The sequence below is a fragment of the Amblyraja radiata genome, chromosome 4 (genome assembly GCF_010909765.2).
Source record: "Amblyraja radiata isolate CabotCenter1 chromosome 4, sAmbRad1.1.pri, whole genome shotgun sequence".
Classification (NCBI taxonomy): Eukaryota; Metazoa; Chordata; class Chondrichthyes; order Rajiformes; family Rajidae; genus Amblyraja; species Amblyraja radiata.
Window position 1 is genome coordinate 66,835,941 of NC_045959.1, and position 23,584 is coordinate 66,859,524.

General features: G+C 44.5%; 1 protein-coding gene across 2 annotated transcripts in view; it reads left to right on the top strand.

Moving 5' to 3' along the window:
* asxl3 (ASXL transcriptional regulator 3) overlaps positions 1–23,584 on the top strand; it is a 214,448-nt gene that overhangs the window by 34,003 nt on the left and 156,861 nt on the right. The window contains exons 2-3 of one of the 2 annotated variants that reach the window (XM_033019678.1): positions 18,406–18,534; positions 19,689–19,691. Coding sequence is in view for 1 of the 2 variants with exons in the window: in XM_033019677.1 (XP_032875568.1) it covers positions 1,262–1,264 (3 nt within the window). In the remaining variant the exon portion in view is untranslated. Of the gene's footprint in view, positions 1–1,261; positions 1,265–18,405; positions 18,535–19,688; positions 19,692–23,584 lie in introns of both variants that reach the window. The other variant, XM_033019677.1, reaches the window with a different exon arrangement.

The following is a 23,584-nucleotide window of genomic DNA, read 5'->3' on the forward strand; positions in this document are numbered from 1 at the left end:
TTTCTGATCCATATGATAGATTTTTAATGATCACTGGTGTTCTTCACAACCAAAAAGTTGTTATGGTGAATGTTTATGCACCTAATATTGATCACCCTGAGTTTTTTAAACAGCTAATCGCATCCTTTCCTAATTTAAATGAACATCTTTTGATAATGGGTGGAGATTTTAATTGCTGTTTGAACCCCTCGATGGACAGATCTGCATCTGATCATGTGTTTCCAAATAAATCAGCTAGCTTTATCAATTCTTTTTTACTTGACTCGGGAATGTTAGAAGTCTGGAGATTCCTACACCCAAATGACAAATAATTTTCTTTTTTCTCTCATGTATATCATAGTTACTCTAGGATTGACTACTTTATAATAGATTTGCAGCTAGTTTCATCGGTCACTGCGTGTGAGTATGATGCAATTGCTATTTCTGATCATGCACCATTGAAACTATCAATTAAACTACCTGATTCCAAGTTTAGTGCTACTCTGCTGCAAGATCTAAATTTTGTTCATTTTATTAAAGATCAGATTGCTTTTTTCTTCTTCACTACTATAATATAATATATAATACTATAATATAATATATTATATTTATTATATATATATATATATATTATATTATATAATAATATAATATAATATATAATACTATAATCTATCTATCTATCTATCTATTATTATATAAAACTCTCGCCCCAGATTCCGAAACGGAACTCCGTCCGGCTGCCTGCCTGCCTTTCGATTCGTTCCCGCCGTGCGATGTCACAATGCCCGATGCTCGCAGACGTCCAATCGCGATGCCCGAGGCTCGCAGACGTCCAATCGGAACGGATCCATTTACATGTACGGCTTCCGGCCGGCCGCATTTCTTCCTTTGATTCCCTGCAACTCCGAAACCAGACGCAGATTCGCCGACGTCTTTTCCATTTCGGTAGAGATTTCACTTTTCATTCTAAGTATACGCTCCTCATTACATTTTGTCGTGTTTAAGTACACGTTTTTAATCAAATCCTTCCCCCCCCCCCCCCCCCCCCAAAATTTCAAAACTAAACTGGCTTCTCACTCACAGAAGCTGCACCAGCCCCAGCCCCTGCTGAACGTTCCATCGTGTGATGTCACAATGCCCAATGTTCACAAATGTCCAATCGGAATGGATTCATTTACATATGCCTATGCAGGAGCACCAGCCAATGGTGAACGTTCCATCGTGTGATGTCACAATGCCCAATGCTCAAAGACATCGTTGCCATAGAGGGAGTACAGAGAAGGTTCACCAGACTGATTCCTGGGATGTCAGGACTTTCATATGACGAAAGACTGGATAGACTCGGCTTGTACATGCTAGATTTTAGAAGATTGGGGGGGGGGGATCTTAAAGAAACTCCTGATTACATTTCGTCGTGTTTATGTATACATTTTTAATCAAATCCTCCCCCCCCCACCAAATATTTAAAAAAAAACTGGCATCTCACCCATAGAATCAGCCCGACTCAGTTTGTACTCGCAAGATTTTAGAAGATTGAGGGGGTATCTTATAGAAACTTACAAAATTCTTAAGGGGTTGGACAGGCTAGATGCAGGAAGATTGTTCCAGATGTTGGGGAAGTCCAGAACAAGGGGTCACAGTTTAAGGATAAGGGGTAAATCTTTTACGACCGAGATGAGAAAAACATTTTTCACACAGAGAGTGGTGAATCTCTGGAATTCACTGGCACAGAAGGTAGTTGAGGCCTGTTGATTGGCCGTATTTAAGAGGGAGTTAGATGTGCCCCTGTGGCTAAAGGGATCAGGGGGTATGGAGAGAAGGCAGGTACATGATACTGAGTTGGATGATCAGCCATGATCATATTGAATGGTGGTGCAGGCTCGAAGGGACAAATAGCCTACTCCTGCACTTAATTTCTGTTTCTATGTTTCCCTCTCCTCACCCCTCTCCCTCTCCCACCCATCACTCTCCCCCACCCCCCTTCCCGCTCTACCCCACCCCCTTCCCTCTCTCCTCCCGCCCCCTTCCCCTACCCCTCTTCCACCAGTCCCTTTACCCCTCCCTCCCCACTCTTCCACTTCTCTCCCCTTACCCCACCCCCTCCCTCCCACACCCCTCTCTCTTCCCCTCCGTCCCACCCCTTCCCCTACCCCTCTGTCCCTCTTCCACCACTCCCCCGTCCATCTTCCACCACTCCCGCTACCCCTCCCTCCCTCCCCACTCTTCCACTTCTCTCCCCTTCTCTCCTCCCCTCTCCCTCTCTTCACCCCTCTTCCATCCCTCTCTCCCCACCCCTTCCTCTCTACCCCACCCCCTTCCCTCTCTCCCCACCCCCTTCCCCTCTGTCCCTCTCCCCCTACCCCTCCCTCTCCCACTTCTCTCCCCTTACCCCACCCCTCTCCCTCCACCACCCCTCCTTTCCCCTCTCTCCCCCACCCCTTCCCCTCTGTCCCTCTTCCACCACTCCCCCTGTCCCTCTTCCACCACTCCTGCTACCCCTCTCCCCCTCCCCCCCTCCCTCCTCTTCCACTTCTCTCCCCCCCCCCCACACTCTTTCCCCTCTCTCCCCCCACCCCTCTCCCCCTCCCATCCCACTCTCCCCCTCCCTCCACACTCTTCCCCCTCTCCCTCCTCATTCCCTTACAGTGCACAGTCTCTGTCTTTAAGAAGGAACTACAGATGCTGGAAAATCGAAGGTAGACATAAAAAAAACTGGATAAACTCAGCGGGTGCGGCAGCATCTATGGAGCGAATTGATTGGTCAACGTTTTTGGCCGAAACCCGGAAGAAGGGTTTCGGCCAAAAACGTTGCCCTTCTCCTTCGGTCCATAGATGCTGCTGCACCCGCTGAGTTTATCCAGCTTTTTTGTTGTTGTACCAGCCTCTCTCTCTCTCTCTCTGACCTTTTCTCTTCTCTCGACTCATGCACGCCCGCTCCAACCCCTTCCCCCCCCTCCCCCTCCCCTCCCCCTCTCCCTCTCCACCCTCCTCCTCACCTTCCTCACAAAATATTTTCTTGTGGGGCGGGTCCTCAGTGTGTGTGAATGTTTGTGGAGGCGGCCACGCGCTCTCCATTCAACAAGACGCTCATCTGTTTGTGGAGGCGCGTGCTTAGTATGTGACCAAAGATCTTATAGCGGAGCTCTCCGCTACAAGATCTTTGTGTGTGACAACACACGCTCCCCCCCCCCCCCCCTTTGGTGCAGGAGGCGCGCGCATCATCTGAACGCACAACGATTATTCAAATTCTTCACTAACCGTCATTCTGACTTTGCTTGTGAAGAGAAAAGTCCTGAATTGCATTTGTCTGATGCAGGAAGATTGTTCCCGATGTTGGGGAAGTCCAGGACAAGTGGGTCACATTTTAAGGATAAAGGGGAAATCCTTTAGTACTGAGATGAGGAAAACATTTTTCACACAGATAGAGGTGAGTCTCTGGAACTCTCTGCCACAGAAGGCAGTTGAGGCCAGTTCATTGGCTATATTTAAGAGGGAGTTAGATGTGGCCCTTGTGGCTAAAGGGATCAGGGGGTATCGAGAGAAGGCAGGTACGGGATACTGAGTTGTATGATCAGCCATGATCATATTGAATGGTGGTGCAGGCTCGAAGGGCCGAATGGCCTACTCCTGCTCTTAATTTCCATGCTTCTATGGTTCCCTCTTGTCACCCCTCTCCCTCTCCCACCCATCCCTCTCTCCCCCACCCCCCTTCCCTCTCTACCACCACCCCCTTACCCCTACCCCTCTGTCCCTCTTTCACCACTCCCCCTACCCCTCCCTCCCCACTCTTCCACTTCTATCCCCTTACCCGACGCCTCTCTCTCCCCCACCCCTCTCTCTTCTGCTCCCTTCCCCTCTCTCCCCCACCCCTTCCCCTCTGTCCCTCTTCCAACCACTCCCCCGTCCCTCTTCTACCACTCCCGCTACCCCTCTACCCCTCCCTCCCTCCCCACTCTTCCACTTCTCTCCCACTCTCTCCTCCCCCTCTCCTCACCCCTCTCCCAACCCTCTCTACCCCACCCCCCTTCCCTCTCTACCCCACCCCCTTCCCTCTCTCCCCCACCCCTCTCGCCGTCCCTCCCTCCCCCCCATCTTCCCCATCCCCCCTCCCCCACATCTCTCTCCCCATCTCTCACCCCCTACCCCGCTCTCCTTTCCCTCCCAAATCTATCCCGTTTCCTCCTCGTCCTCCTCTCCCCTCCCTCCCCTCTTCTCACCCCCCCCCCCAAACGCCGTTGGGGAAACAGACCCAACGGGTCTGCACTTGGTCTAGTCTATCTTTAAAAATGTGTGCCTGTCGCCTGTCGTCCGTCCGGCTGCCTGCCTGCCTTTCGATTCGTTCCCATCGTGTGATGTCACAATGCCCAATGCTCGCAGATGTCCAATCGCAATGCCAGATGCTCGCAGATTTCCAATCGGAATGGATCCATTTACATGTACGGCTTCCGACTGCATTTCTTCCTTTGATTCCCTGCAACTCCGAAACCAGACGCAGAATCGCCGACATCTTTTCCATTTCGGTAGATATTTCACTTTTCTTTCTAAGTATCCGCTCCTCATTACATTTCGTCGTGTTTAAGTGCACATTTTTAATCAAATCCTTCCCCCCCCCCCCCCCCCCCCCCCCCCCAAAATTTCAAAACTAAACTGGCTTCGCACCCATAGAAGCAGCACCAGCCCCAGATGAACGTTCCATTGTGTGATGTCACAATGCCCGATGCTCACATATGTCCAATCGGAATGCATGCATTTACATATGCCTTTGCAGGAGCCCCAGTCCACGGTGAACGTTCCATCGTGTGATGTCACAATGCCCAATGCTCAAATACATTGTTGCCATAGAGGGAGTACAGAGAAGGTTCACCAGACTGATTCCTGATATGTCAAGATTTTCAAATGAAGAAAAACTGGATATACTCGCCTTGTTCTCGCTAGATTTTAGAAGATTGAGGGGGTATCTTATAGAAACGTATAACATTCTTAAGGGGTTGGACAGGCTAGATGCAGGAAGATTGTTCCGGATGTTGGGGAAGACCAGAACAAGGGGTCACACTTTAAGGATAAGGGGGGAATCCTTTAGGACAGAGATGAGAAAACATTTTTCACACAGAGAGTGGTGAATCTCTGGAAAAGATTCCCCTCCCTCCCTCCCTCCACCCCATCTTCCCCATCCCCCCTCCCCCACATCTCTCTCCCCATCTCTCACCCCCTACCCCGCTCTCCTTTCCCCCCCAAATCTATCCCGTTTCCTTCTCCTCCTCCTCCTCTCCCCTCCCACACCCCTTCTCACCCCCCCCCCCCCCCCCCCCCCCCGCAAACGCCGTTGGGGAAACAGACCCAACGGGTCTGCACTTGGTCTAGTCTAATATATAAAACTGTGTGCCTGCAGTCCGGCTGCCTTTCTGCCTTTTGATTCGTTCCCATCGTGTGATGTCACAATGCCCAATGCTCGCAGATGTCCAATCGGGATAGATCCATTTACATATGCCTTTGCACCAGCCCCAGCCCCTGGTGACCGTGTCATTATGTGATGTTACAATGCCCAATGCCCAAAGACATTTTTGCCATAGAGGGAGTACAGAGAAGGTTCACCAGACTGGTTCCTGGGATGTCAGGACTTTCATATGAAGAAAGACTGGATAGACTCGGCTTGTACTCGCTAGAATTTAGAAGATTGAGGGGTGATCTTATAGAATCTGATGTTTCTATGTTTCCCTCTCCTCACCCCTCGGCTTGTACTCGCTAGAATTTAGAAGATTGAGGGGTGATCTTATAGAATCTTATGTTTCTATGTTTCCCTCTATCACCCTTCTCCCTCTCCCACCCATCCCTCTCTCCCCCACCCGTTCACTCTCTACCCCACCCCCTTCCATCTCCCCCCGCCCCATCCCCTACCCTCTCACCCCACACCTCTCCCCCTCCCTCCCTCCTCCCCTCCCTCCCCATCCCTCCCCTTCCACACATCTCTCTCCCCATCCCCCTCTCTCACCCCCTACCCCGCTCTCCTTTCCCTCCCAAATCTGCCCCTTTTCCTCCTCCTCCTCTCCCCTCCTTCCCCTCTTCTCACCCCCCTCCCCCCACCTGTGCGTTTGGGGTGTGGTTAATGTGAGTGTGTTGCCGCAGGCCCCACCAAACCCCCCCACCCCACCCGCAAATGCCGTTGGGGAAACAGACCCAACGGGTCTGCACTTGGTCTAGTATAATATAAATATAAAAATAAAAATATTAAATATTTCTACTGAAGAAATATTCAATGGCGTAGTCTGGGATGCTTTTAAGGCATATATTTGTGGACAAATTATTTAATACTCTGCGGGATTAAAAAAACAAACTCAAAATTAAATACGTATATTCGCTGATGAGATTAAAGAAATTGATAAAAAACATTCAAAAGCTCCTAGTCTAGAGCTCTATAAGAATAGAGTTGGACTTCAATTGAGACATGATTTGTTATTAGTATCACCGATTAAGAATCAGCTAATTAAAATCAAAAGTCAATTTTATATACATGGCGATAAAAGTGGCAAATTAACCATATAACCATATAACAATTACAGCACGGAAACAGGCCATCTCGGCCCTACAAGTCCGTGCCGAACAACTTTTTTCCCTTAGTCCCACCTGCCTGCACCCATACCATAACCCTCCATTCCCTTCTCATCCATATGCCTATCCAATTTATTTTTAAATGATACCAACGAACCTGCCGCCACCACTTCCACTGGAAGCTCATTCCACACCGCTACCACTCTCTGAGTAAAGAAGTTCCCCCTCATGTTACCCCTAAACTTCTGTCCCTTAATTCTGAAGTCATGTCCTCTTGTTTGAATCTTCCCTATTCTCAAAGGGAAAAGCTTGATCACATCAACTCTGTCTATCCCTCTCATCATTTTAAAGACCTCTATCAAGTCCCCCCTTAACCTTCTGCGCTCCAGAGAATAAAGACCTAACTTATTCAACCTATCTCTGTAACTTAGTTGTTGAAACCCAGGCAACATTCTAGTAAATCTCCTCTGTACTCTCTCTATTTTGTTGACATCCTTCCTATAATTGGGCGACCAAAATTGTACACCATACTCCAGATTTGGTCTCACCAATGCCTTGTACAATTTTAACATTACATCCCAGCTTCTATACTCAATGCTCTGATTTATAAAGGCTAGCATACCAAAAGCTTTCTTTACCACCCTATCTATATGAGATTCCACCTTCAAGGAACTATGCACGGTTATTCCCAGATCCCTCTGTTCAACTGTATTCTTCAATTCCCTACCATTTATCATGTACGTCCTATTTTGATTTGTCCTGCCAAGGTGTAACACCTCACATTTATCAGCATTAAACTCCATCTGCCATCTTTCAGCCCATTTTTCCAAATGGCCTAAATCACTCTGTAGACTTTGGAAATCCTCTTCATTATCCACAACACCCCCTATCTTGGTATCATCTGCATACTTACTAATCCAATTTACCACCCCTTCATCCAGATCATTGATGTACATGACAAACAACAAAGGACCCAGCACAGATCCCTGAGGTACCCCACTAGTCACCTGCCTCCAACCCGACAAACAGCCATCCACCATCACCCTCTGGCTTCTCCCATTCAGCCACTGCTGAATCCATCTTGCTATTCCTGCATTTATACCCAACAGTTTAACCTTCTTAACCAACCTTCCATGAGGAACCTTGTCAAAGGCCTTACTAAAGTCCATATAGACAACATCCACTGCTTTACCCTCGTCAATTTCCCTAGTAACCTCTTCAAAAAATTCAAGAGGATTAGTCAAACATGACCTTCCAGGCACAAATCCATGTTGACTGTTCCTAATCAGACCCTGTTTATCCAGATGCTTATATATATTATCTCTAAGTATCTTTTCCATTAATTTGCCCACCACTGAAGTCAAACTAACAGGTCTATAATTGCTAGGTTTACTCTTAGAACCCTTTTTAAACAATGGAACAACATGCGCAGTACGCCAATCCTCGGGGACTATTCCCGTTTCTAATGACATTTGAAATATTTCTGTCATAGCCCCGGCTATTTCTACACTAACTTCCCTCAATGTCCTAGGGAATATCCTGTCAGGACCTGGAGACTTATCCACTTTTATATTTTTCAAAAGTGTCAGTACTTCTTTTACTTTGAAACTCATAGTATCCATAACTACTCTACTCGTTTCACTTACCTCACATAATTCAATATCCTTCTCCTTGGTGAATACCGAAGAAAAGAAATTGTTCAATATCTCCCCCATCTCTTTTGGCTCTGCAGATAGCTGCCCACTCTGTTTCTCCAATGGACCAATTTTATCCCTCGTTATCCTTTTGCTATTAATATAGCTGTAGAAACCCTTTGGATTTACTTTCACCTTACTTGCCAAAGCAACCTCATATCTTCTTTTAGCTTTTCTAATTTATTTCTTAAGATTCTTTTTACATTCCATATACTCCACAAGCACCTCATTTACTTCATGCTGCCTATAATTATTGTAGATCTCCCTCTTTTTCCGAACAAGATGTCCAATTTCCCTTGAAAACCAGGGCTCTTTCCAATTTTTACTGTTTCATTTCAACCGAACAGGAACATAAAGATTCTGTACTCTTAAAATTTCCCCTTTAAATGTCCACCATTTCTCTTCTACATCTTTCCCATAAAACAAAATGTCCCAGTCCACTCCTTTTAAATCATCTCGCATCTCATCAAAGTTAGCCTTTCTCCAATCAAAAATCTCAACCCTAGGTCCAGTTCTGACCTTCGCCATAATTATATTGAAACTAATGGTATTGTCAATCAGTTGAAAGCTGTGTCAGCCAAACTTCAGATTATTAAAGTGAGTAAACGGGATGGTACATTGACTATAGACCATGATGAAATTAATAAATCCTTTCAGGAATTTTATACATCACTATAATAATCAGAATTTCCTACTGATTCCAATATAATGCATGAGTTTTTAAAGAAACTGAACTTGCCAAATTTATCACATAATGAGTCTCTGTTGTTAGATGAACCCATCACGGAGGAAGAAATACAGGAAGCAATCCTCTCGATGAATTCTGGTAAAGCTCCCGGTTTAGATGGGTTTACAGTGGAATTTTAAAAGTTTTTCTCAAGTTTACTGTCTCCCTGGCTATGCAAGGTTTTTAAAGAAGCCTTTTTAATGAATAGATTACCACAATCCTTTTATTCCTTTTATTTTATTTTATTCTTAAAAAAGATAAAGACCCTACTGAAGTGACATCATATAGACCTATATCACTGTTAAATATGGATTCCAAAACTTTCCAAAATATTAGCTATGAGATTGGAAAATATTTTACCACAAATTATTTCTGAAGATCAGACAGGTTTTATTAAAAATCATTACTCATACTTTAACGTTAGGAGATTAATGAATATCGTATACACAGCGTCAAATAAAACTCCAGAATGTGTCATTTCACTTGAAGCTGAGAAGGCATTTGATAGAGTAGGATGGGAATACTTATTCAATACACTTGAAAAATTTAAGATTGGTCCAAAATATATCTCTTGGATCAAGCTAATATATCATATATATCAGGCTTCTGCACTTACCAATAATCAGAGATCCCCTTTTTTCAGGCTCTTTCGAGGTACTAGACAGGTCTGTCCTTTACGTCCTTTACTGTTTGATATCGCTTTGGAACCTTTGGCCACCGCTATTAGGGAATCCCCTAATATTTTTGGTATTGTCCGTGGGAATAAGACACATAAACTATCTCTTTATGCAGATGATCTGTTATTATTCATCTCTAACCCAGAGAAATATATTCTGGCAATAATAGCACTACTTTATCAATTTAGTAGTTTTTCTGGTTATAAACTAAATCTTAGTAAGAGTGAGCTTTTTCCATTAAACAATCTAGTTCGAATTATGGACAGTTTCCATTTAGATTGACTACCGAATGTTTTACTTATTTAGGCATTAAGATTACCAAGAAACACAAGGATCTATTTAAAGCCAATTTTACGCCTCTAATTGACCATATCAAACAACAGTTTACTAAATGGTCACCAATGTCCTTATATTTAATCGGCCAAATCAATGCTATTAAAATGTTTATCCTACCTACATTTTTGTATTTATTTCAGACGATACCAATTTTTATTGCTAAATCTTTCTTTGATATTATTGACTCCAAAATGTCTTCATATATATGTCAGAATAAAAATCCCAGACTGTAAAAAATACTTACAGAAATCAAAAAAAGACGGTGGTGTGGCACTGCCGAACCTTAGATTCTACTATTGGGCAGTTAATGCACGCTATCTAATGTTTTGGACAAAAGATTTAGAAGATACCCAATGCCCAGGATGGATAAATCTTGAACATGATTCTATGCAAGGGCTATCATTGGCTTCTATTCTAGGGGGCTTGTTACCTTTTACGAGATTGAATAAATATACGACTAACCCAATAATAAGACATACATTCCGAATATGGTTTCAATTTCGTAAGTTTTTTGGATTGAATGATTTTATCTTATCGAGTCCTATCATATCTAATTTTTTCTTCCAACCTTCTAGTACTGATCAAACCTTTCTGTTATGGAAGAGGAAGGGATTAGTAGCTTTTCGTGATTTGTTTTTGGATGGTTGTTTTATGTCTTTTGAACAACTCTCCAATAAATATAATCTACCTAACTCGCATTTCTTTAGATATTAACAAATTAGACATTTTTTGAGGGCTACTTTACCCTTTTTTCCGTTACCACATCAAACCGAAATCTTGGAAAACATTTTACATTTGAACCCTTATCAGAAGGGCTTAATAACGACTATTTACGAGTTGATTTTGAAATTACAAATAGATACATTTGATAAAATTAAGAATGACTGGGAAAGAGAACTCCAAATGTCTCTACCTATAGAGAAATGGGAGAGGATTCTTCAAATAGTTAATACTTCCTCAATGTGTGCAAGACACGCTTTGATACAATTCAAGGTGCTTCACAGAGCTCATATGTCAAAAGATAAGTTAGCTTGTTTTTATGGTCATATAAATCCTACCTGTGACAGATGTAATTTTGAAGTGGCCTCATTGACTCGTATGTTTTGGTCCTGCCCACTTTTGGAAAAATATTGGAAATACATTTTTAATACTATTTCTGTAGTTTTAGGTATTGATTTACAACCTCACCCTATTACTGCGGTGCTGGCTCAAAGGGCCGAATGGCCTCCTCCTGTACCTATTTTCTATGTTTCTATGTTACTGCAATTTTTGGGCTGCCAATGTTAGATTCTATTCATCTGTCCCGTTCCGCCCATCGGCTGATGGCGTTTACCACATTAATTGCCAGAAGATCTATTTTATTTAAATGGAAAGACTCTAATCCTCCGACCATACTCCATTGGTTCTCTGAAACGATATCATGTTTAAATTTAGAAAAAATTAGTAGTGACATTTTTGAACCCTTGGTTAAATTTGATAGGACTTGGGGAAGTTTTATTCAACGTTTTCACACGACATAAATTGTCCCCTCTCCAACTGTTATAATAATTATTTTACCTTTATACGGTGGAACAGACTTGACGACAAACAGGGACGTAAATTGTTGAAATTCTTTGCAGCCCAGATTCTGTTTTGCTTTTTTTCTAGTTTAGGGGGTTTTGTTTTTTCCCTTTTTTTTTCCTTCCTATCTTTTTGTTTTTATATATACAAGTTCCCTTTTAAACACTTAACTATATTTACATAGAGACCGGGAGGTCTATATTCAATGTGTATTTTGACACTGGACTCATATTAGGTTATACCTGTTATTAATGTAATCCTGATCCCTATGTATCAATATAATTGTTATGTTTATCGTTATTATTATTTTTTTGATTTGTTTTTGTTTTTGAAAAAAAACAAATAAAAAGATTTTAAAAGAAAGAATGGGACTGTCATATATTGATAGAATGGAGTGGCTGGGCTTGTATACTCTGGAATTTAGGAGGATGAGCGGGAAGATTATTAAGGGTTTGGACACGCTAGAGGCAGGAAACATGTTCCCGATGTAGGGGGAATCCAGAACCAGGCGCCACAGTTTAAGATTAAGGGGTAATGCATTTAGAACAGAAATGAGGAAACATTTTTCACACGGAGAGTTGTGAGTCTGTGAAATTCTCTGCCTTAGAGGGCAGTGGAGGCTGGCTCTTTGGATGCTTTCAAGAGAGAGCTAGACAGAGCTCTTAAAGATTGCGGAGTCGAGGCACATGGGGAGAAGGCAAGAACTGGGTCCTGATTGTAGATGATCAGCCATGATCACATTGAATGGCAGTGCTGGTTTGAAGGGCGGAATGACCTACTCCTGCGTCTATTGTCTATTGTCTATTGTGTTTGTTGATTTTAGCTCTGCACTCAACACCGTTGTGCCAGTGCTACGACACTCCAAACTCTCCAAGTTGACTGTGCCTGAACCCCTCTGTCAGTGGATCACCAACTTCCTGACAGACAGGAAGCAGCATGTGAGGCTGGGAAAGCACATCTTGGACCCGCAGACCGTCAGCATAGGAGCACCGCAAGGCTGCGTACTCTCTCCTCTCCTTTACTCTCTCTACACCAACGACTGCACCTCCACAGACTCCTCTGTCAAGCTTCTCAAGTTTGCGGACAACGCACCCCAGATTGGACTGATCCAGGATGGGGAGGAATCTATCTACAGACAGGAAGTGACACTGCTGGCTTCCTGGTGACTTTGTAACGACCTGGAGCTCAATGCTCTTGTCAATGGAATTGATAGTAGACATTAGGAGAGCTTCCGCTCCCTTCCTCCCACTCACCATCAACAACAACACAGTCACATCCATGGTCTTTTAAGTTCCTTCGAACCATCATCTCCAAGGAGCTGAAACAGGAGGCCACCATCGATTGCACAGTCAAAAAGGCCCAACAGATGATGTACTTCCTGCGGCAGCGGAGGAAACACAATCATTGTAGAGCCTGTCCTCACCTTCTCCATCATAGTCTGGTTTGGCTCAGCCACCAAGCACGACATCCGGAGGCTGCAGGGAATTGTCTGATCAGCAGAGAAGGTTGTTGGTTGCAACCTTCCCCCCCATTGATGAACTGTACACTGCAAGAGCCAGGAAGCGAGTGGGTAAGATCACCTCTGACCCCTCTCAACCTGACCTCTCACAAACTCTTGGAAACACTTCCCTCTGGAAGGCGACTCCGGACTGTCAAAACCGCCACAGCCAGCCATAAAAACAGCTTTTTTCCACGAGCAGTAGCTCTACTCAATAACAAAAGTCTGTAGCCTCCTTTTCATCTGGTATTTTATTTTATTCACATATTCAAACTATAATTGTTATATTCCGGACAGCAGAATGAAGAACAAGACTTACGCATTGGTTACCTGGATCATGAGAGAGAGATTTATTACCCAGCATTCCCTGCTTATATTGAACACTAACTCATTAACATACACATGAATATGTATTACACTGCTCTCCTTTTTTTAAGTATTAAATTAAGTACTCAGTTACAATTTTGTTGTTGTGATACTTGATTTAAACCATTTATTTTGCATATCTACACATTTTTGTTTGACTTGTGCAGTGCGTTATTTAACTTACAAACCTAACCTGACTACTGGTTTACGAATCCTGCCTGACACTTGTAACCGGTTTAGGTATTGACTCAACTGTAGGCTTGTTTGGCTCTGTTTTAGTATCCTGACTTTGACCAGAGGAATCTGTTTCTTTGTCTGTACTAACTGAACGTTGTGTTTCAATCACAGTGGTCTCTTCCAACTCGCTTTCAGATAAAAACTCAGGGATTAGGACTTCATGCTCAGTGTTTGGTTCATTTTTGGCTGGAATCATTGATCAACATGAACATTTTTGATCCTATCTCCAACTTCCAACTGTATCTTTTTGTTCCACACACTTCCACTATTTTCTCAACATCCCATTTGTCTCGACTGGACGTTGGGAGGACTAAGAACACAAATTTGCTCATCTGGCTTGAAGTTCCTCTCCTTTTTGTAGGTCAAAATGGTGTTTTTGACAACTGTTTTTGCTCATCTCTCAAGGCCAAATTGGGTTGAACTAGACTTAGGCACACTCTTAGCCTTCTCTTCATCAACAGTTCTGCAGGTGAGTAACCCGTTGTGTGTTTGGTTCTGTTCAGCTAGAAACTAGCGAAACGATGTTTCATGCTGAGCTTTGAACTACCCTGCAAAATCTGTTTCTTGAGAGCATCTTTGTGAGTGAGGGGGTGCCGTCGAGTATGGCTGCATAGCCTGCAGCAGTCCGTCCTTTCACCCTTTTTTATTTTTTAGTGTGCTGAAAAGTTTTGTTTGGAGGTCTAATCTTTTTTATGTGGGGGTTGGGAAGGGGAAAACTGCATTTCTCAGTTCCTACCTGATCGGAGATGCGGCTTTTCTCCAAGCCTTACCTTCGCCCCTTCCTCGTGGCCTACCAATGGGACTGGAGCGGCGTTTCCTGCCGGGACCGGCCAGAACTTCAGCTCCGGCGGCGGCGCAATGCTGAAGCACCATCGCGGAGTGGGCGATGCCCTACCCGGGTCGCCGTGCGGTGGGCTCCGTAATACTGAGACCGCCGACTCTCAACAGACCGGAGCTGTCACTGCGGAGCTTCCAGCCGCGGCGGCGCTGACTTTTAAACCAGTGCGGCCTGTGGACTTTGGGAGCATCTCCGGGGAGGAAGTGGCCGTTCCAGACACTCCAGCTGAAGAGTGTCCTTCCGATGCCGGAGCTCCATCATCCGGCGAGAGGGCCTGAAACATCGGGCCGCCGTTGCGGCGATTGCGGAGGCCTCAAATAGGCCCCGACCACGGGTGAACAAGAGGATGAGGACTGGACTTTGTTGCCTTCCCTCACAGTGGGAACCATTGCGGGGGGTTGTTTTTATGTTTTATGTTAAATTCTTCTTTAATGTGGTGTCTTACTTTTATTGGTGTGCTGCAAATGGCAACTCAAATTTCACTACACCAGAAATGGTGTATGTGACAATAAATGTCCTTTGTCCTTGACAATTCTAACATACCTTTCGGGTGCCCCGTTGGAGGCTGGATGGTATGGAGGAACAAGTGTGTGTTTAACACCACTCCGCTGCATGAACACTTTGAACCGTTCTGAATGAAACTGAGACCCGTTATCAGAAACAAGTTCTTCCGGTAAACCATGGCATGCAAAAATTGATCTCAACTCATCTATGGTACACTCATAGATGAGTGCTTGACCCCATATGCTTAACCTCAGTCCATTTGGATTGACTATCTACTACAGGTGCACAACCTTTTATCCGGAGTTCCGGAAACCGAAAAGCTCCGAAAACCGGACATTTTTTCCAGGATGTCGTCTTCACACCAAAGCTCGCGTTTGGCGCCAAACTTGACCCGAAACGACCCATGGTCAACCCAGGTCTGTACTACTGTAGCGGCTGCCTCCTCCCCGGAGACCGGGGAGACACTTAAACATCTGTAAATCATTGCTTAAATGTTAGTCAGTTAGATTGGAGGGCTTTTATGTGAAGGGGGGGGGGGGGTGAAGGGGGAAACTTTAATTCTTAGTCCCCTACCTGGTCGGAGAGGCGGGGAGCGGGCAATGCCTTACCGGGTCGCCGTGCAGTAAGCTCCGGAGCGCTGTGGCCGCCGACTCCCAACATCGCGGAGCTGGGGCTGCGGGCGTCCGGCCGCGGGCGGCGCCGGTTGTAGCTCCGACCCCGGCAACTCTACCCCTGGCTGCGCGGCGCTCCAAAATCCAGCGCGGCCCGCGGCCGGACGCCCGCAGCCCCAGCTCCGCGATGTTGTGTGTCGGCGGCCACAGCGCTCCGGAGCTTACCGCACGGCGACCCGGTAAGGCATTGCCCGCTCCCCGCTGGTATCCCAGCGCTGCGACACCGCCGACTCCCAGCATCGCGGAGCTGGGGCTGCGGGCGTCCGGCCGCGGGCGGCGCTGGATTTGGAGCGCCGCGCAGCCAGGGGTAGAGTTTCCGGGGTCGGAGCTCCAACTGGCGCCGCCCGCGGCCGGACGCCCGCAGCCCCCAGCTCCGCGATGTTGGGAGTCGGCGGCCACAGCGCTCCGGAGCTTACTGCACGGCGACCCGGTAAGGCATTGCCCGCTCCCCGCCTCTCCGACCAGGTAGGGGACTAAGAATTAAAGTTTCCCCCTTCACCCCCCCCACCACATAAAATCCCTCCAAACTAACTGACTAACATTTAAGCAATGATTTACAATGATTCCCCGGTCTCCGGGGAGGAGGCAGCCGCTCCAGACTTTTCAAGCCGCCCGCGCTACCTACCTAATCTACGCTAAAAATCTTCCATTCGGAAATCCGAAAAATTCCGAAATCCGAGAAGTGTCTGGTCCCAAGGCTTTCGGATAAAAGGTTGTGCACCTGTAGTACCAGAAAGTGATCATTACCCTTTTTTCAAAAATCTACATGAACTCTCTGAAAAGGTCTACTTGGCCATGACCAGGGTTGCAGTGGTGTTTTTGGTGGTTTACTCCGGCAATTTTGGCAGACGCTACATTTGCTCACCAATGATTCAATGTCACTGTCAATTCCAGGCCAATACACGAAACTTCTGGCAATTGACTTCATGCTTACTATGCCAGGATGTTCGGCATGAAGTTCATTCATAATTTTGTTTCTCAAAGACTCTGGTCCAACCACTCTGTAGCCCCATCCCTGCTCACATGATAATTCATGGTGTCGATTCTGGAAAGTCTTCAGCTCCGAGTTCAGAACTGAGTTCAATCCACTATCGATTTCAGTCCAACCGTTCAATGTCTGTTCATAGACCCTCTTCAGCACAGTGTCTTTCTCTGTTCCTGCTGCAATTTCTGTTGCAGTCACTGGAAAGTCTTCATCTACAACTTGCAGTGTGTAGATTAAGTTCTCACTTCCCATGTCAGAGTTCTCATGGGGCAACCGGGACAATGCATCTGCAACTGCGTTGCACTTGGAGCTTCTGTACTCAACCTTGTAGTCATACTGGGACAGTAGAATTGCCCAGCGCGGCATTCTTGATGCTGCCGTGGAAGGTATAGCTGACTTGGGACCAAGTATCACTAGTAGTGGCTTGTGGTCAGTCACTAGGCTGAATGGTCTGCCGAACACGATGCTGAGTGCTTCCTTTTTTATCTGTGCATAATTGCGCTCACTCGGTGATAGGGTGCGGGATGCAAAAACAATAGGCTTTCCCTGTCTCATTCATTACGTGGCAGATCACTGCACCAATACCATAACTTGAAGCATCACAAGCAAGTTTCATCTCGCGTGTCGTGCCGTAGTTTGCCAAGGAGTTTGTCACTTATCTAGTTTTCTTTGCAGATGTCATATGCATGTTGCTGTTTCTTTCCCCACGTCCATTTTACATCTTTTTGTAGCAGATGAAGTAGTGGCTTTAGCACAGTTGCTAAGTCTGGAAGGAATCGTGCATAGAACTGCACCATCCCAAGAAATGATCGTAGCTTTGACACATAATTGGGTTTTGGAGCATTCACTATTGCTTCAACTTTCGCCTTCACAGAGCAAAGTCTGTTGGCGTCTACTTTGAGTCCAAGGTAGACCACCTCTGACTGCGCAAATGCACATTTATTTTGTCGCAGTTTGACATTGTGGCAGTTCAGTCGTGTGAGAACTTCCTCGAGGATTTTCAGATGTTCTACCATGCCCTCTGTGAATATCAGTAGGTCATCCTGGTTGCACACAGTGCGGAATGTCTTACAATATTTTGTCCATGACAGACTGGAAGGTTTTCGGGGAGGAGGTTACCCCTTGATATCACGGGGTGATGCATTTTTGGTGATGAGTATTCCCCCAAAGAGTCATACCTTTTTCTGGTCGCCGCTGGATTTTCAACATGTTGAAAATTTTTGGGAACCTGCTGCGACTAACGGGTGCCAGCAAGTCGCCGAAAAAATCGCGTAAGTGGGAAAGGCTGTTAAGTATAGCAGAAAACCAAATTCATGCGAGCATTGCCAAAAGCACAGGGAAAGTGTTGGGAAATTTTGAAGAAAGCACATGTAGAATAGAGAATAGAAATTGATAATATTGAAATGATTGAGTATTGCTGAAGACTGAAAGACAAGTGCAAAGATAGGAAAGGTCAAATCCAGGCAAATGGGACTAGCTAAGATGCTGCATTTTGGCTGGCAAGGATGAGAAGGGCCAAAGGGCTAGTTTCAGTGCCCACTGATTCTATGATTCCTACTCTAATTCGAGAGCAAACAACAGAGTAACAAAGAGTTCAAGAGTCTTGAAATTAATACCTGGAGTATCAAGAAATTGCATAAACCTATTATAGTGACAATAAGTAATTTACTTGTGGATGGGCTTAGGAATTAACGATTTCATAGCAATAGAAAGTAATTGTGGCTGTAAGAATGTCATGTTGAAACGAAAACAGCAAGGTAATTTTCCAACTTTGTTTCAATCAGGGAGCGTCATCTATTAGGATCTCATGAGAAATCTGGATCAGAACCAAACAGCCCACGCCTGAATTTCCAATATGCTAGTTATTGAGCTTGGCTCCCCTCCAGAAATTTGAAGTCAGGAAGTTACCCCTTGTAAGCCAATATTTTTTGTTATCAACAAAACTGAGTATGGACATGTGCAGTTAAAATGTATTGCGAAGTAGAGGAAATTCCTTGAGAATATACTCGTATATTAAATCATTAACTGCTAAATTAGTACAATGTCAGAACGGCTGTAATTCTGTGTGTTCATTTTTAATTTGTTAATTTTTTTTGTACTTTAAACTTCAACTGAATAATTAGAATGTTGATGTCAGTACTCAACAGTCATTATTCTAATCATTAATTCATCATCGTTGAAAACATTAACGACGCAGTGGTGCTGGTTTTCAACGCAAACAGTGAAAAGGGGACGCACCACACATCTCTGTCCTCCAGTTCCTGCGGACTTCCGCCGCTGGAAGTATAAGATTTTGGGGTGTGTGCTTTATCATCTAATATTAGTTGTTATTATTCAAACTGTAAAAAGTACTAATTGAACAAAAATTTCAGTGACTATCAACTAATATTGGAAAAGCAAAATTCAGTAGTTTGCACACTTGAATGCCGCATCAAAACATAACATGAAAACAATTAAGTTGTCATCCATAAAATAGTCAAAATATCGTCTTATTAATCCAGGTACTGAACTATATTAAAATGATCTGAGAAAATAATTAGGAAGTTAAGGGGTGAAAAGACGGCAATGTAAATAAATATTACATTAACACTTTATTTCCAAAATAATGAACTGCCATTCTCATTCTCTCCCTTCCTTCAATGCCTAATTACTGAGCACCATTCTGATCAATTTGATCATTCATTTGCAAGCATGAGAAATTATTATTAAAGCTGTAATTGTCAAGACCAATATTTGACCAGAACAAATACAAATGCATATGCCATTGGGTAGCTCATGGCGGCAGGAGCTCCGTCTTATTGTGTTCCTCCTATTGTGACCAACTTTAACAAAACCATATTTGGAACTTTCCTCTTTTGGTTTATTACTACACCAGGTGATGACCAGCAACTGTCAGATCAATATGCATAAGATTATAACTGAAAGAATATATTTTAACGTCCAAATTATAAGAAACAGCAAAGCATGTGTTTTGGTTGTGTAGTTATTTTACTATATTGTACTGATTTTTAATTTTTTTCCCTACTTTAATACATTGGACCTGATTCAACATGTGGCGACATCTTAGAAGGTGAGCATTCATGATATTTATTTCATTTTTAAAGTGGTTTAATTGAATTGACTATTTTTTCATACAGGCCAAAGATTTCCCTCTCACTTTTATATTTGGATCGACTCAGATGGCCCACTATGATTAAATATAATGTATTTACTGTTGTTCTCCATTTACAGCAACCAATGATTAAAATTCTCACTTCTCTAATAAAAGAACCAGCTAATACTAGCAACTCTGAACCCTAATTTTCATTTTTGTGGTGCCAATCTGCGACGTATTTTAATATTCTAATGTCATATTCTAACGTATCATCTTCAAGGATGCTAATTTGGCACGTTCAAATAAAAACAAAGGGAATAATTGTATTGCTATGATAGTAGAGTATTTTATTATTTCAGACGTGTCTATTTTAAGTACAATCTCTCATACAGTCATAGAGTGATACAGCGTGGAAACAGACTCTTCGGCCCAATTTGACCACTCCGGCCAAAATGACCCAGCTACACTAGTCCCGCCTGCTTGCGTTTGGTCCATATCCCTCCAAACTTGCCCTATCATGTACTTGTCTAACTGTTTCTTAAACATTGGGGAAAGTCCCAGTCTCAGCTACCTCCTCTGCCAGCTTGTTCCATACACCCACCACCCTTTGTGTGAAAAAGTTACTCCTCAGATTCCTATTAAATATTTTCCCCTTCTATGAAAAAGTCCTCTGGTCCTCAATTCTCCTACTCTGGGCAAGAGACTCATCTAACCAATCTATTTCTCTCATGATTTTATACACATTTATAAGATCACCCCTGATCCTCCTGCGTTCCAAGGAGTAGAGTACCAGCCTCTCCCTATAGCTCAGACCCTCTAGTCCTGGCAACATTCTCGTAAATCTTCTCTGTACCCTTTGCAGCTTGACAACATCTTTTCTATAAATATGATGCCCAGAACTGAATGCAATACTCTAAATGCGGTCTCGACCCAAAACATCACCCATTCCTTCTCTCCAAGATGCTGCCTGTCCCGCTGAGTTACTCCAGCATTTTGTGTCCATCTTCAATTTAAACCAGCATTATTATAGATGACAAACACTAACAGGCCCAGCACCGAACCTTGAGGCACACCATTAGTCTCATGCCTCCCCTGAGAAGCAACCTTCCACCATCTTCCATGAAGCCAATTTTCATGCTTTCTTCCATGAAGCCAATTTTCTATCCATTCAGCTATCTCTCCTTGGATCCCATACAATCTAACCTTCCAGAGCAGCCTGCCATGCGGAACCGTCAAATGTTTTACTGACGTCCATATATACCACATCTACAGCTCTACCCTCATCAACCTTTTTGGTTGTCTTCAAAAAACTCATTCAGAATTGTGAGACATGACCTCCCACGTATAAAAACCATGCTGACTTTCCTTAATCAACATTTAGCCATCTAAATGCCTGTATACCTTTTCCCTCAGAATACTCTGTAATAACTACAGATATTAAGCTCACTGGCCTATAGTTCCCAGCATTTTCCCTGCAGCCCTTCTTGAATAGAGGCACAACATTTGCCACCCTCCAGTCTTCCCACACCTCTCATGGATTTAAAGACGACTCGTAAATTTCAACCAGGGCTCCCGCAATTTCCTCTTTAGCTTATGACAAAGTCCTCGGATATATTTGATCAGGCCCTGGAGATTTGTCTACCTTCAAACAGGATAGTACCTTCAACACCTTACTTATCTCAAGACACTACCATTGACTGTATGCGTCTTCCTGTATTTCTCCTAAGTAAATCCCACTATCTCTCTAGTTACCCTTTTCCCTCATGTATTTTTTAAATCTCTTGGGATTGCCCTGAATACTACCTACAGATCATGGCCCCCTTTTGCCCTTCTGATTTCCTTTTTCAGTTTACCCCTTAGTTCCCGAAACGCCTTCAGGGGTGTACTTGATCCCAACTGTCCCATGCGTACTTCTTATTCTTCATCAACGGCTCAATTTCCCTCGTCAGCCAAGCTTCCTTATGCGGCTTTTTCACGGGGCGACTTGACGCAAGATGTAACCAGAGTGAAGTGGTCGTGGTCTAGCACGATATCACACGATATAACGGGGGGTAGATAAAGAGTTCCCACGGTACTCGGCATTTCTGTTATTTGTGCGAGTGACTTGTCCGTCTCCCGAGCTTTCCCGTTAAATCTTGAATGAACATTGTGAAGTGTTGTTAAATCATCACGTGGCACAAATGATGTCACTTTTTTTTCACACACTATAAATATCCTCCCTTGGTTGAATTGGCTCATTTGGAGACATGTTTTACTGTGTATGTGGGAGACAAAGATGGACTGAGCACAGTACCTCGGTCTTACTGTGTGTGGGAGAGGGGGAGAAAGAGACGTACACTCACAGAGGCAGAGTCTCTCAGCCTGTGTAAGAGGGAGGGAGGGAGGAGAGAGAGAGAGAGGCACACACAAGGTGGATGTGAAATCTCACCTGCCTGTTTCAGTGACAGACACCCGCCGCCAGTAAATGAAGACACCCCCATCTGTCTCCCCCTCCTCTCCCTCGACTCCCCCACCTTTCCCTCCCAACTCCAGTCCCGTCCCGACCCCCTGGGAAACTGAATAGAGCAACAATCAACTGCTGCCTGTGCGCTGATATGACAATAAAGGCTACTTTACTTTACTTTACTTTACTGAGTTAAAGAGTTCCCACGGTAGACTGTAAAACTGGGACCCTGGTTCTGGACTCCCCCAACATCGGGAACATTCTTCCTGCATCTAGCCTGTCCAATCCCATAGATACTGATTAGACCGGTATCTATTTATTTACTTTATTAATGATTTCAATTAAATATTGGGAACATCAGGCCACAAACGTTATTTCTTGAGTGTTAGTGCTGGACTTTGACTCGACCTTCCTAGTTAGCCGGCGCCTGAGACTGAGCCAAGCAATGTCCAGACCTGACTTCAACACAAAGTGATGGAGGAACTCAAAGGGTCAGGCTCGTCCAACGCTCTGTGTTTTGCTCGTGATTCCTGCATCTGCAGTTCCTCGTGTCTACAGACCAGAGTTGCCACTTGACTCCGAGATGACCATCACAGAGCATACGGAAGATAGACACAAAATGCTGGAGTAACACAGCGGGACGGGCAGCATCTCTGGAGAGAAGGAATGTGTGACGTTTCGGTTCGAGACCCTTCTTCAGAGTCTCGTCCCGAAACGTCACCCATTCCTTTTATCCAGATGCTGCCCGTCCAGTATTTTATGTCTGTCTCCAGTATTACTGTGTCTATCATCGGGGCAAACCAACATCTACAGTTCTTTCCGACACATTAGAGGATACCGTCTCGCCATCACTCGGATTACCCGCTTCATTTCCATAACATTGCCACCTCTCTTTATTTTGCTTACTGAAGCCTGATCCTTGTCACACCCAATGCTCTATCGCCCAGCCTCTCATCTTTCAATCGGGTTCGGCCAGGAAGGTACTGCAGATGCTGGATTAAAATGAAGATAGACACAACATGTAGCTCAGCGGGACAGACAGCATATCAGAAGGGTCTCGACCCGAAATGTCACCCATTCCTTCTCCCCAGAGATGCTGCCTGTTGCGCTGAGTTCCTCCATTTTGTGGCTACCTTGGGTTTATCCAGGATCTCCCCGTTGATGTCCTAACTCGCTTTGGTTTGTTATTATTGTCTCATATCGAGAACCAGCAGATACAGGTTTAGGTTCAGGGGGAATGATTTAATGAGAGCCTAAGGGGTAATTATTTTACGCAAAGGGTGGTGGGTGTATGGAATGAGCTATCCGTTAAGGTAGTTGAGGCAGGTACTGTCGCAATGTTTAAGACGCATTAGACTGAAGCATGGATAGGATAGGTTTAGATGGTTATGGGCCAAACGCGGGCAAGTGGGACTAGTGTAGATGG